The sequence below is a fragment of the Thermobia domestica genome, chromosome 16 (assembly GCF_964235325.1).
Source record: "Thermobia domestica chromosome 16, izTheDome1.hap1.1, whole genome shotgun sequence".
In the NCBI taxonomy this organism is placed as follows: Eukaryota; Metazoa; Arthropoda; class Insecta; order Zygentoma; family Lepismatidae; genus Thermobia; species Thermobia domestica.
Genome location: NC_137469.1, coordinates 78,620,161 through 78,635,212, shown reverse-complemented (window position 1 = coordinate 78,635,212; position 15,052 = coordinate 78,620,161). Strand labels below are relative to the sequence as shown.

At 35.1% G+C, this 15,052-nt stretch overlaps 1 protein-coding gene across 1 annotated transcript in view; it reads left to right on the top strand.

Annotated features, from left to right (window-relative positions):
* LOC145673185 (uncharacterized) overlaps nt 1-11,494 on the top strand; it is a 29,424-nt gene extending 17,930 nt beyond the window's left edge. Inside the window, exon 5 of the mRNA XM_081742651.1 lies at nt 11,072-11,494. Within this exon, the coding sequence (XP_081598777.1) occupies nt 11,072-11,421 (350 nt within the window). The 3' untranslated portion in view covers nt 11,422-11,494. The remainder of the gene's footprint in view (nt 1-11,071) is intronic.
* The last annotated feature ends 3,558 nt before the right edge of the window (nt 11,495-15,052 follow it).

The window sequence follows — 15,052 nt, the reverse complement described above, 5'->3', positions numbered from 1 at the left end:
ATGCACCTTGAAACATATTACCGACTAATTCCCATTAAAGAAATTTCATATAAAGTGTATGAACGTAAAAGAAAGTTGATGCTTTAGTTTACATCCAATCTTCTTCTCAATCACTTACCTGTATTATTCCAGACTTCATTGATGAATTGCTTTACTATTTGACACCTACGAATGTACGTAACGTTTCTGGATATTGTTAACTTTTTCATTTGAACACACTAATGTGTCGTTCTTACTGTGAGGATGTATTTTGTTTTGTACTTTATTCTAAATTTACACATACATTATCTTTACGTGTAATAATGTAACAAAGTTATTATTTTAAGGTTATTTGTTTGATGTTAATATTTAACGATATATCGCATGCATATGAAGTTTTCTATTATTCTCAAATAATACTTTTCCCGTATGGCAGAACGAACCAAATAACAACAAAAAGCTACACCGAGAAATGATAAATGTAATTCATATTAATGATTTTCACCTCATTCTGTCTTCATGGCTAGGTTATTTGATGATTATTTGGTTTAATTCACTATAATATTATTTTTTCGTATGCTTGAAATATTTCAATATTAATTGGGAAACTATTCGGTTTGGAATATTTTTGACAGAATTATTGCAAGTAATTTTACATTCGGACAGCACAGTGTACATATTTTTGTACTTGGTTAGGATAATTCTATTTTGAACTATTTTCCTTAGAAACCTTGTTTTTTCTAGTTTATGTTGCAATCTATGGATCAAAGCTGTAGCAGTCGATCTCTTCAAATAACTGTCTGCAACGCTGATACGCATTAGACATCTATTTTTATTCACAGTTATCCAGTTATGTTATATATGTAGTGACATGACGTAGTGCTATTTGAAAATAAAAGAATGTATACAGAGTTGGCAACATTGCAGTACTTACAACACTGATGGTAACTCTTTTGGATAATCTCTATAGTATGTATTATATAACGATTCCAAAATTTCTTATAGCTTGCTGAAATACATTTGAATTTATCTCAAGATTTTACTGTTGTTTAGGTTGACTTTTCTCAATTTTTTATTGTGCCATAATTTCATTATTTATGCCCATTGGCAGCTACAACTTTAGGATATGTTACAAGTTTGGAAGGGCTATCTAAATTCGCTTTCAGAATATTTAAAACTCATTTAGAGTTGGAAAGCATTCCTGGGTAGAAGAGAACTGAATAAAAATGGAGAATTTATCACGTTGACTTTGTAATAACATTACATCAACCAACATATATATTTTGAGCCAAATCTCAAGCTTTCCTTCACGATAAAAAGGCAAAAATCAAATATACAGACAATTGATGTGAATTTTACTTGTCGAAAAAAAACTATCTGTTGTTTTACGTAATATTGTTTTAAAATTTACCGTGTAAATTTTTCATTTGTGTTGATATGTATTTATGTACATCTTAAAATTTCCATTACTATCACCGATCATCTGATCCTTGCGAAGAATCGAAGAAAGAAAATCGTAGTAAATCAGCTACTGATGGAGACATACGTGTATTTATATATTTACTTACAGAAATGAATTAATGCATAACTAAATATAGTACTATCAACATAGTACTGTCAACAAAATGGGTTGTAATATTAAATTATGAAACGGTTTCTAAATTTACAACGAATTAATGCGCATTTCTTACTACGATTTTCAAAATAAAAAAAAAAAAAAAAAAAAAATTCACTTCCACCAATGTCTTTTATAATATAATGAGCAGTTCGTTAAAAATAATGTTCAAAAATTAATCATATATAGTAGGAAGTATTTTTTCATCTGAATTCCTCTTTCAAGAAATGTTAATTGAGTCAATGATACCGGTAAAATTTTAAGAAGTCGAAGTCAGTGCCATGAGATAGATTGACAGTTGAGGGGTTTTGATCTAACCACCAAACATGATTCAGGAGCCTAACGAAACCGTTCGGTAATTTAATAATACGACGCATTCTGAGGTTAGTCCAATATTAACATATTTTTATGTAATGAAATACTCATAAACTCATTTAAGCACCTGTTTTATTATTTTAATCGTATACGTTTCGATTATGCCTTGTCATCATCAGTACATTACTGTTAATGAATTTTTACATTGGTTTGTGGACGTATAATTACGTATATTATTATTCTGCCTGTCGGCAGATCGTGAATCTAATGCTTTTGTCTTTCTTAGGTTTTGGTTTGGACCAAGTTTTTCGATCTTCAATTTCCCTTTTTAACTCCAAATATTCACACAGCCCGTGGGTTCATGAAACCTGCCCGGAGTCTCACCTGTTACGTTTTACAAGTCAAGTGAGAAGTTTTAAAATGGTCAACCAAGGAAGGAGTTTGTACAACACTGGTGGAGCTTCCAGATAATTTCTCATGATAAAGCGGAGTAGTTGTAATATGTGGTTGTAATATGTAATATGTAACTATCCTCGAACAGTTCTTCCTAGTAAGGAAAAGATAAACACCAGGAGTGACATGGATAGATAAAAATTATACATGTTCATACAGTCGTTGATTGGTTATTTCGGAGTTTAGTGTCCCTTTCAATATCTAGGCTATATACAAGGGTCGTTCAAGGTTGACCGGGACTTTTATTTCTTCAGAGGAAACAGATAACACAAGAAGCACCAAACTTATGTCAGCTTTTCAGAGTATTCTCCATGTGCGTCGAGACACTGTTGCCATCGTTGTGGCAGCTTCCTGATTCATTTGGCGTAGAAAGAACTTGGTTGTTGTTGTACCCCCTAGAAGACATCGTTCATCTTTCGTAAATTTCTTCCCTCCCAGATGGTCTTTAAGGGGTGCAAACAAATGATAGTCACTAGGGGCTAAATCTGGACTGTAGGGGGGATGGGGCAGAACTTCCCAGCGCATTTCGGCTGTTCACAGACTGTCATGCGTGTCCACTTTTGATCAAGTGTCAGCTGGCGGGGAACCCACCTTGCACTATAACAAAATACTTTGGATTGATTAATATTAACCTGTACCTTGGGCAGAAGGTGCTCATACATATGCACCATGCTTCATAGAATGTTAATTTAATAATAACAGAAGAAGAATGTTTTTGAGATATGTAAGATATTATTATGGGATAGTGTGGTTGCTATGTACATGTTTATGGATACCGTGTCAGCAAGTTTCGGTGCTTGTCAATGTTTAGGAAAATATATTATAAAAATATATCAACTAATAAACCATTCTTTGTTGCACTGTGTATCAACGTTATTATTCATATAAAAAGGTGAGAACGATAGTATATAATTATTAAAGATTACTACCACTCGAGACTTATATATCTTAATAAGCCGAACCAGGTTGACGACTATCTTTTTTGATAAGTCGTTATAAAAATTTTGGTGCCGAAACCCGGGAACGACTGTAAATTCACGTCCCGAAGCAAAAGTAAGGGTGAATTTACTTTTATAATCAAGTGAATGAATACGAATTTGACCTTATTGCGAAGTGGTAAAGTAATTATAAGAAAAATGGACAAAGAAACAATGCAGCGTGAATCAAGTATTAGTGACAATGTTGAAACTAGTATAACATCAGGATTGCCATCGGAGGACCGAATCTTGTTCGCTCTACAGCGACAATTGATTCAGATGTCTACTGAGCTAAAGCAGACCATGGAGCAGAAGTTCAACGAATCTAACAAGCAAAATGAAGAATTAAAGCAGACCATGGAGCAGAAGTTCAACGAATCTAACCAAACCATGGAGCAGAAGTTCAACGAATCTAACCAAACCATGGAGCAGAAGTTCAACGAATCTAACCAAACCATGGAGCAGAAGTTCAACGAATCTAACAAGCAAAATGAAGAATTAAAGCAGACCATGGAACAGAAGCTTAACGAATCTAACCAGACCATGGAACAGAAATTCGACGAATATAACAAACAATATGAGGAATTAGGTAGACGGATAGAACGGATAGAACAGAAATCAGATGAAATGAAACAGACAATTGTCCAGGTGGTGAATGATATATCCTCACAGTTTGAGGAAAAGTTAAAAAGAATATCCGATGATTGTCAGGAAAAGCACAATCACCAAAACCAAGAAATCAGTGCTGTAAAAAAAGATTTAGAAGTAATAGAATCTTCCGTTAAACAGCAAAAGATCCAGGTCATCAACAATTCTAACAACATACGTGCGAATACGCAATTATTAGCTACTATACAGGAAGAGATTAGAACGTTACAGTCTAAAGACAACATTTATCGTAATAACTTGGGTAGTGAGCGCTTGGAGTTTCCTCACTCAACAGAGATAAACTCGCCTTCGCCGGGGTCTGATGAGGATATTCTATTAGAAGAAAATTATCCGAAGAGTACAGATGGGCGAAACATAGATGGTGTGTCGACGCAGCACGTTATGGATAGAAATTACCACTCGACAAGTACACGGAACGATAGAAAGAAGGTAAAATTAAGTGTTAAAATGAGTGAAATTAGAGCTATGAGCAAATTCAGTGGTAAGTGTAATGAGAATGCTACTTCTTTCTTAGAGAAATTCCAAGACGAATGTAATATAATGTCTATCGATCGATCACAATATATGAAATTAATACCCCATGTATTACTCCCACCTTGTTCCTTATGGTTTAAAGCAATACGTGATCACATTAGTACATATGAGGAATTCAAAGCGGCATTGATTGCAAATTATGAAAATGACTTTTTGCTGGCAAATAGAGATGCCACCCTTAGAAATCAACATTTCAATCCTCGTTTGCACAAATCTGTTGTCGAGTTTGTTGTAAATACCTACAACGAATTAAAAGTTGTAAATCCATTGCAATCAGAATCTAGAATAATAGCATCCATTCGAAATTTGCTCCCATTTAAGTTACAACAGATATTGTTTTCTACACAGTGTATGAGTTTCAATCATTTGTTAATGCTCGTACAATGTTATGAAGCTCAATACCATGCTTTGAATCAACAAGCAGAAGTGGGTAAAAATAAGACTAATTCAGATCATCGTGTACCTGTTCGGAATCTAAATATCCGAAGTGTGAACGGTACGGAATACAACCCAAGCCAAGTAAATTCTAGCAATCAAAACGAACAATATAGGCAAAGCTATGTAGGGAATCAACCTAATCTAACCAAACACAACAATAATTATGTCAGATCCCCTAATCGAAATAGGTTGCAAAATAGACGAAACATTTGGCGAAATTCCAGAAATACGACAAATTACATGAATAGACGTAATTGGTGGTCAAGAGATGACACTTCACATCAAGATCCAGGTATTGAAGTAAGTAATGTACATAACAGTAATACGTGTCGTAATCATGACTGTGCTGTACAATGTACTTTATTAGAACCGTATGCAAGTTCGAATGTAACCTGATTACCGTTACTGAAATTAGGTTAAATTCATGTTCGTTGGATATTTCTGTAAATTTTCATTTTAAGTTTATGTGTTAATATCAATAATGAAAACGATTCTTAAAATTACTTGAAATGCTTAAATAGAGTTTTAGGTAGACTGGAAAATTAATTTTCAAATGATTTTTTTTATTCTTTCTTGTTAATATGAGGAATTATAATTCGATTTATAATTAATTAAAAGCAAAGATTAATTATATTAGATTGATTTGTGTTGAAAACTTAATTATCAAAGATTATGTTAAAAAGAAGCTCTCTTCTATAAAATCAATTATCCAACGACTACCTTGAAAGAAATTCTTCTTCATTATAACATCTTAGTGCTACTATGTATACCTTTTAATACAACATCCGACTTATTTGTTATTTTATGCGCCCGTAAAGATTAATATTATTTGTAACACGTTTGTCCTTTGCATTTTTTCGAAATCGCACCCGTCGACGATTAATTAAATAAGCGACGATATTTTAATAAGGAAATGTATTAATAATATATTGTATAATAATAAAATAAAATATAATTAATGTAATTAAAGATAAATATTGATAAAATGAAAGATTTGTTTAATGTATATGTGAAATATAATGAAGAGATATTCAAGGTGCAATCAAAATGTGATGGACATATGCATGTAAGAACACTATTGTAACCGGACCAGTGGTTCTTGAACATAAAAGTCAAACTCGCTTATGACTTTTATATTCAGTCCATTTGTCGGGCGACATTTTATATAACAAAATACTTTGGATTGATTAATATTAACCTGTACCTTGGGCAGAAGGTGCTCATACATATGCACCATGCTTCATAGAATGTTAATTTAATAATAACAGAAGAAGAATGTTTTTGAGATATGTAAGATATTATTATGGGATAGTGTGGTTGCTATGTACATGTTTATGGATACCGTGTCAGCAAGTTTCGGTGCTTGTCAATGTTTAGGAAAATATATTATAAAAATATATCAACTAATAAACCATTCTTTGTTGCACTGTGTATCAACGTTATTATTCATATAAAAAGGTGAGAACGATAGTATATAATTATTAAAGATTACTACCACTCGAGACTTATATATCTTAATAAGCCGAACCAGGTTGACGACTATCTTTTTTGATAAGTCGTTATAGCACAGATTTTGCGGAAGCGTAAGTTGTCATGAATGATTGTCTCAACCCTCCCGACACTGATATTCACCTCGGCAGCGATATCCCGCACTGTTACTCGCCGGTTCCCAAGAGTCATTTGCTCAACACGGTGTGACTGCAGTCAGGTGAATGTGTCCATGCGCGTCATTTGTCACCAGCTCCCGTCCTTCGCGAAACTGTTCAGACCATTCGTACACTCTTGTCCGTGACGTCGTTTGTTCACCATACTGTGCTTGCAATCTTCTGAAAATCTCAGCTGGTTTAACTTTCTCCTTTACAAAAAATTTAATTACACATCGCTGTTCCACAACCACAGACACACTACTTGCCGGGCGGCTGCGCCAAATACGTCATGCAGGGCACTAGTTACTCAAGAAGGAATACATTCTCAGGAAGGTCACTCGCAAGTTTCATCATGATCCAACTATTTATTGATTATTTACGTACGAAAATCCCGATCAACCTTGAACGACCCTTCTATACGATACTTGGATCTACAAGTAAAGGTGGAATTCGAACAAGTTTTCAAGGCTCTCCCACCAGAAATCGAACCCGGGACCCCTTGCGCCATTGGACCAGCGGTAGAGGTTAATAGTAATATGATAATAATAACAGTAGTAGTAGGGGCACCGTAGTCTAGTGGTTACAATGTTGAACTCTCGTACGCGTAGTCCCAGGTTCGATCCCGGCCGGTGCTTCCCAATTTTCAGTGTCCACCCGGAGTCGTGAGATAAAATGGAGAGTCACGTGAAGAGAAGACATGACGGCCAGTAGGTCTAGAAAGATCCTGATGCGTCTGTTAAAGACAAGGCGTCGCAGCGTGCTGACTCCGTGCTCGCCACTAGGCTGGACATAGTTCAGCCGGTCGCTAGCAGATGGCACTGGAGCAGGCTTAGGCTTATAAAATGGACTGCTACGCCAAGTGGTTTGGTTTGGTTAGTAGTAGTAGTCAAACTGTGTAATTTTCTTGTATTGTCTTACAAAGCTTTTGAGATACAAATGTGCCTGCAAAACACACTTATTGCAGGGTCTTTACAAATCTGGAAAACAGGGAAAAGTCAGGGAAAATGAAATGAAGGACAAATGTCAGGGAAAATGGTACTTAACCTGTAAAACCTGGAAATCAAGGAAAATTGGAGATTTTTCTCAGGAAATGAAACTATTGTCCGTCTTACCTATTCGTTAAGAGAAGCCAATAATTCAGTCATTATTTCTTGAAAGAGGCACTACAAATAAAGTACACTTTACGTTATAAATGGTGGCATTTCTTTCTGTTGGGAACATAACAGTGTAGAAGTACAGTTAAGTAAATGAGAGTTATTTGCTACTACTGTATTCTTTTTCAAACGGTAATAGACTTTTTTTTTTTTTTTTTAATAAGAATATGTGAAAATTTAAATGCCGATGCCCAATGAAGAAAACTGAGGACAAAACAAGCTCCAATGTGCTGTAACAGACACTGTTGTTTGCACTCTCTCTCAGGAAGCATTTTGGGTACTTTTTTGTACATAACTTGGAGCTTCGATCGAAGATTTAATATATTATATCCTGAAATTCAGGTGGTAATTTGTAATATTTTTTAAGTAAAATATGAATTTTTGTTTGTTTTTTCAATTGCAAAATTAGTTACAATTCGTGTAAAATTGTAAAATTCGTGTGGCCGTCGTTTTCAGATTGTTTCCAGACAGTAACAATTTTCACATGGGGCTATTAAATGTAGCTACACTATAAGTTATGGTATTGCGCCATTTATGCAGAAAAAAATTTTACACACAGTTTGGGAAAATGTGAATATTTTGTTGTTGCGTTTGACGAGTGGTTTAACAAAATTGCTGGGAAAGGTCAAATGTACCTACATGTGCGATATTTTGATCAAATTGAATATAGTGTTACAACAAGGTACTTGACCTTTATATATATATATATATATATATATATATATATATATAGGGCAACTGCAAGTGATTTGATGTTGAAATTTAAAGAAGCTTCGCCAGAGGGTTCTGATTTGAGCAAGATATTCCAAATAAACATAGATGGATTCAATGCCAATTGAAAGTTTCTAACTTCTCTACAAACTGAAATATAGATACAGGGAAGTGAAATCAAACTTCTAGATTGGATCCTGTGGTTTGCATGTGTACTCGATGCTCTTTTAAGGGGACATTTAATGGTTGAATAGAACCTCGGCAAGTTTTTACGAAGTCTTTATTACTTATTCAGTGAATCACCAGCCCGAAGAGGCGTTTGCGCCTCATTTTGTAAAAACAGTGAAAATTAAGAGGAAATTCTGTTTCCCAAAAATTTTTGTGAAGTTCGATGGGTGGAAAATGCTGATTGTGTAGACAGAGCTTTAAAAATATTTGAAAATGTAAAAGGTTTCATTGAAAGTCCTGACGCTAAACTTCCCCAAAATTCCACCGTGAACAAAGTGAAATCAGGTGTTCAGAATCCTCTCATGCCTGTTAAACATACATTTTTCAGATCTGTGGCATTGGAGCTAGAACCATTTTTAAACTAAGTTTCAGGCCGAAGAACCTGTGGCCCCTCTCTTATATGAAGAATTGTTCACTGTTATTGTAAATTTATTGAAGCGTTTTGTAAAAAAAGAAATTCTTCACTTGATCATAACGGCAAATAAGCTAATGTCTGTAGATCTAAAAGTTAAAAGTAATCTGAAAGCCCCAACGTATATATAGGATTCGGGGTAAATAGTGATTGTCAAAACAATTTGCACAATTGCATACACATTTACACATTATTTTGAGAAGTTTAACTCATTGTTTCATTTTCTCATTTTATTGAATTTGAAGAAATGTTGAGAAGTTCCATTCAAGTATTATTTTTTTCGTTTGTTTACTAAATTTTTAGGAGCGCGTCTTATTTTCTGCTAAATTAACAGAAGCAATATGTTGACATTTTTTTAAGAATTCATAAGTTACAGCTGCTTACTGGGAAGAAGGGTGGCCAATTTCTTCTTCGTATTTTTTTTTAATTAAAGAAGTTTAACGTTAATGTGTAATTTTATTTGAAGATGTCTTATAAAGTTTATTTACTAGCTCAAATAGTAATTCTTTGATTAGCTTACGCTTGTTTGCTTGTCTACTATTATTAGCTTTTTGTATGGCACTGTCTACTATATAGTGTTGCAGATCTTTCGCAGCACACAGGTTGAGAACCACTGGCCCAAACCTTTATTTTGCTCTTACAGGCATTCATCATCAGTACACCGTTATCTTATTAAATGTCGTGGGTCAGGGAAAATTGTTGGTCTTGCATCTGGAAATCAGGGAAAATGATAAAAGTAATTTTGTGAGAACCCTGTTATTGTGTATTCTTTCGTTTATAAGACAAAGTACAAGAAATTATGTGTGTATGTAATGATTAAAAATGTCAACTAAAGTATAGTATATATCAATCCTTTAAAAGCTTCTTTTCCGTTATTACTAGGGCAACATGATGGTATTTAATTCCATTTTCCAAGTTTCATATAATACAGCCAGAAAGGAAAGTTTTTTTTTGTTTTGTTTTGTTAAATATTTAAATCCATCTAACAAGTGTAGTTGTAAAGCTCAACATTATAAAGTAGCATCATTATTAGACACATCTTTCTGTATGTTGTACAGACTCACTTTGTATGATTTAGCATGTTTCTTATTTGATAGTTAGCATGTGATCAAACTACCTTTCACATGTTTTTATGGCCTCGCTCGCGCCAGTGATGAAACAACGTTCAACAGCTCAAACAACTCAATTCTGATGGTGCTTGATTTAGATCATAGGCATAGGATTAAAGTAAACTGTTTTTCATACACGAATTGTTTTATGTAAGACCTAAAAATAGGCCAGGTATTGTGTTACGCTGAAGTTTATCAACCCTTCATGTGGTTTGCTGGAATAATAAATTTCTCAATTGTTGTTACGCTGTTAACGAGTGATCTTATTTTTCTAAGAAGTGAATATAAGAAGAGACAGAGAAGAGTTTAAGCGTTCTTGATGTTAGTAAAATTGTAAATCATGAAAAATACAGTCATGAATTATATATATATTCCATTATGAGAGTCCTCGAACTAATGTAAAAACTCCTTAACAGTCACGTACCGATGATGATGACACGGAGTCATAGAAACGTATACGACTGAATTAATAAAATTTGGGCGCGGTGGCTCAGTGGTAGAGCGTTTACCTCCGGTGCTTGGGGTCCCTGGTTCGATCCCAGCTTGCGCCGTATGGACTTTGTGGTGAACAAACACCGTGCTCGTGGGTTTTCTCGGGGTTCTCCCGTTTCCTCCCACTTTCTTCATTCCACCATTTCACTCATTTCTCATTATCACTGTCTCCTTTAGCCTAACCGGCATAACCGTCGGACGTTAAACTTAAAGATTTTATTTTTCAATTAATAAAATGAGTGTTTAAGTTGAGTTCAAGATTAATATTTCATTATTAAATATGCATACTATCAGTTAAGTTAGTAATATTTTCATACATGTTTGTTTCTTCCTTTATAGAGTTTATGGACAGAATCAATTCGGAAATCGAATTATCGCGGAGGGAGAAGAAAGAAAAGAAAAGAAAGAAAAAGGAGAAGAAGAAGAGGAAACGTGAGAGCATACCAGACGAAAATGTAGCCGAGGAAGACACCTTACAAGAAAGTTATTTGAACGAGACTTACGAGCCTGAAGGGGATGTGTGTGCTGAGAGTCCAAATCGTAAGCGGAAAAAGCATAAGCACCGTCATGAGGAATCATATTCCGATGATCAGAAAAAATCTCGAAAGAGAAAACGTGAGGAACATTTCGAATACGATGATGATGAGGTGAACACTTCTAAACCAAAGAAGAAAAAAAGAACTAGTTAATATATTAATACTAAAAAGAATGTCTTTGATAAAGTAATGAACCAAGCATAATATATGACACTTTGGTTTCCTATGTTATTGTTACGTATTTTACTTTTAAAAAGTTCCCTACTTATCATCTATACATAAATAATTTAAACTTCGTATAATTTTGTTAATCTACAGGGAGCAAATTTGCTTATATCTAATTAAGAAATGCAGATATAGCTGTAAAGCCTAGTTCTTGAAAATTTTACTACCCTGTATTGGCGTGATGAGAAAAACTTTATGCTTATACTATGAAGATCTATCAGGTGGATTGTCATAGGATTGAAGTCAGATCCCTCCAGAATATAAAGCGGAGTACTACCCATCTTGTCTTTGTGAAGAAAATAAGAAACCTTCATTTTTACACTCTGAGCTCATTACTCTGTTAACGGACTTCAAACATAAATGATATGCTTTTCATACAATAATATGCGGTTTTTTTTTTTTTTTTTTTTTTTTTTTAAAGCAGGTGCAGGACAAAAATCAATAACCAACTTTTAGGCTTCGTAATTTCAAAACGATTAATGACTTATGCAAATACTTAGCTTAGATTTAAACTATATATATTTAAATATTGTCGGGTATTTCCCAAATCATGGCGTGAATTAAGGGAAATGATTTGGAATTATTGCTCAAATATAACTGACCCAATCTACACTATGCCAACATTGTTTACATGACAGTCCTGTTTTCCTTTTTCCTAATTGAGAAAACATTTCTGTTGAGTTGGAATATTACCCAAACCTGTTTATTTGTTAGTTTTATTTTGGAGTATACCCGGGAGAATATTGTTTGGAGTAATCGGAGAAGGTGTTATTTATGATTAATCGGTCAAGGTGTTGAGATGTAAAGGAACGGTTGAAGTTCATTACTATGGATTTTGTTCGGGCAAGATGTGTTTAAACGTTACGTTATTAGAATCGTTTTGGGAACGGGTTATGGTCCCTTTTTGAAGGTGAAAGCCTAATGTGAAAATGAATTAGCTTCAGAGAGCTGTCAGTGTTAAAAAGGTTCAACAAAATAAGACCATTTCGAAGGTCATATATAAATGAACCTTGGTGGTTGCGAGAGGGATTATTTATGTATTAAATAGTACATAGATGCATCAAAGTATAAAGGTAGTCAGTGTTGTGACGTTTTATTGGTAGTTTAACCAAATACATGAAGGCTATTAGCCCTCCGCCAATCAGGGCTCGCCACCTGGTTGCCAGAACAAAACCTTGAGCCCCGCCTGCCGCTCTTACGGTTAGTCTTGGTATCGGTCTTTCTCCGCTTCGGCTGCGACTCTGCCAGAATTGCATCTCAGTGCCTTTGTGTCAGCAATCGATATAACGTCAATTACCCAGTACATATTGTGTCCTACGACACGTCGCGAGTACCGTCGCCTTCCGTCACGCCTCTCACAGCCATTCCCGGTCTTACCGTTCAGCTTCCGCAACAGCCCTTTCGGCCGCAGACGACGCCGTCAACGAAGAAGAAGAAGGGTAAGAATACACAGAATGCTCCCAAACACAAATCCTGAGGAATTTCCCTTCCTGGATTTCTGGACTCAGCTCCCAATAGAAGGTGCGCCCGCCAACCCACTAGAAAATGTTCCACATCAACCCATGCAACTCCCGGATCCCTTGGCTGAATTGGTAGTTTAGTTGGACTTACAACCAGAAGACATTCAATGGCCCCCACAGGATCCTCGTTTGCTCTTCCTGTACTTAGCGGCTCAAGAACGCAACATTGATGTTATTCAGGATCTTCGCATCCAAGAGCCATGGCATGTCCTCCCAGATGATTGGGACTTTCGGAGAGAAGCAATCCAGGATCATTGTGATAATCAAAGTGCTAGTGATAGTGAAGTGGAGGATGATTCCGATGATGGTCAATCTACGGTAACGGAGGAATCACCTCAAAGTAAATCTTTATTTGCATCTTTCAGTGTGTCACTTGTGTTTCCTACCAATGTGCATTTCGATACTCCAGGCACATTTTGTTGCGTGCCGGAAGTAACGCACAATCCACCCTCGCAGGCGCCTTGTGCTATACGTAGAACTAACCCAAAATATTGGCCAGCGTTCATGGAATTGGAAGACAGTGGTATCATTGAGCGTGTTCCTCACGTAAGAAATACTTTTCCTATCTTTTGTATCCTAAGAAAGATAGTGTTAGAATTATTTATGATTGTTCATTATGGACAAAATTTTATCGTTCTGTATCACATGTTACACTTCCGCGTATTACTGACCTTGCTCGCCTGGCCTCACCAGACGATTTTCTGGTTAAAATTGATTTAAATCAGGGCTTTTATCATGTTTCTTTGAGTTTAAATACCAGAAACTACTTTTGGTATCAAGTGAAAGGAAGCGTTTTTCCGCATTACTCGTCTTCCCATGGGTTGAGCTTTAAGCTCACTCATTATGCAAAGATTTGTAATACAGGAATTAACTACTCACTTAGGCTCGTTAGTTAAATACCTAGTGTATTATGATGACATTTTGTTGATAGATTCTCCTGAGAATCTGTGCCAAGCAGTGAATATTCTTTCTCAGACAACATGGGCGATTAATGTTGAGAAGTCGAGTTTGCAGCCCACTAAAGTTCTTCAATATCTCGGTATTAATGTTGACTTGGTTAACAACCAGATGACAGTAGACGATAGATACTTAGATATAGTTCTTTCTTGTCCTTGGTCAGTTTTGTTACGCTCTTCACGAGCACGTCAAGTTTTGGCCGGATACATAGCTTGGATCACTCAGTTATCCAATGTATCCTTTCCGTTAGCATATGCTGCATTTCACAAAGTTTTTTTTTTTTTTTTCGATTTTTAATCAATATTTTGTTACATGTGAAAGCTCAACCTCGCCCAATCTGGCATGAATTCAATCCTGTGTTGTTGTGGCATACCGATGCTACTCCAATTAGTTTGGCCGTGGTTGATGCTGATGGCAATATTGTATTTCAATGGACAGGTCTTCGACCTTATCTCATCTTTGTAATAGAATTTATGGCGATGGCCATAGCTATTGTTTTTTGCATATCCAAACAATGTACACTCATGTCCAAAATTATTGTCGCATGTCTATAAAATATATTGTTGTAGCTATATAATTTGATAACGATTTCGCCTGGTATTTCTTATAATGTTAGTATGTGTATAATCGGCAAAGACATGTATGTGGCAAATTTCGTGTCAAAAGAGCAGTAAATAAGAATAATAAAACGAAAATAAAACTTTCTTGTTCATTTAGCAACATTTTGTTTTACTTATTCTAATTTTCGTATTTATAATTCTTTTCCTATGAAATTTACCACAAATATACATTTCTCGATTATACGCATAGTGTCAGTATTAAAAATACCCTGCAAAATCATTATTAAATTATATTCTTATAAGAAGACAGTTATAGATATGCGACAATCATTTTGGACATGAGTGTACATATTTCCTGTGATAACCAAACCGTTGTATATTGTATGCAGAAACGTATTTGTCGTGTACAGTACCTGTTACCAATGGCTCATTGTATATATCAATTATACAACTACCATGTTGAATTTGTATCTATAAATGAAAATAAAACAGATGAAGCATACGAGCTGCCGGCTCGATCCT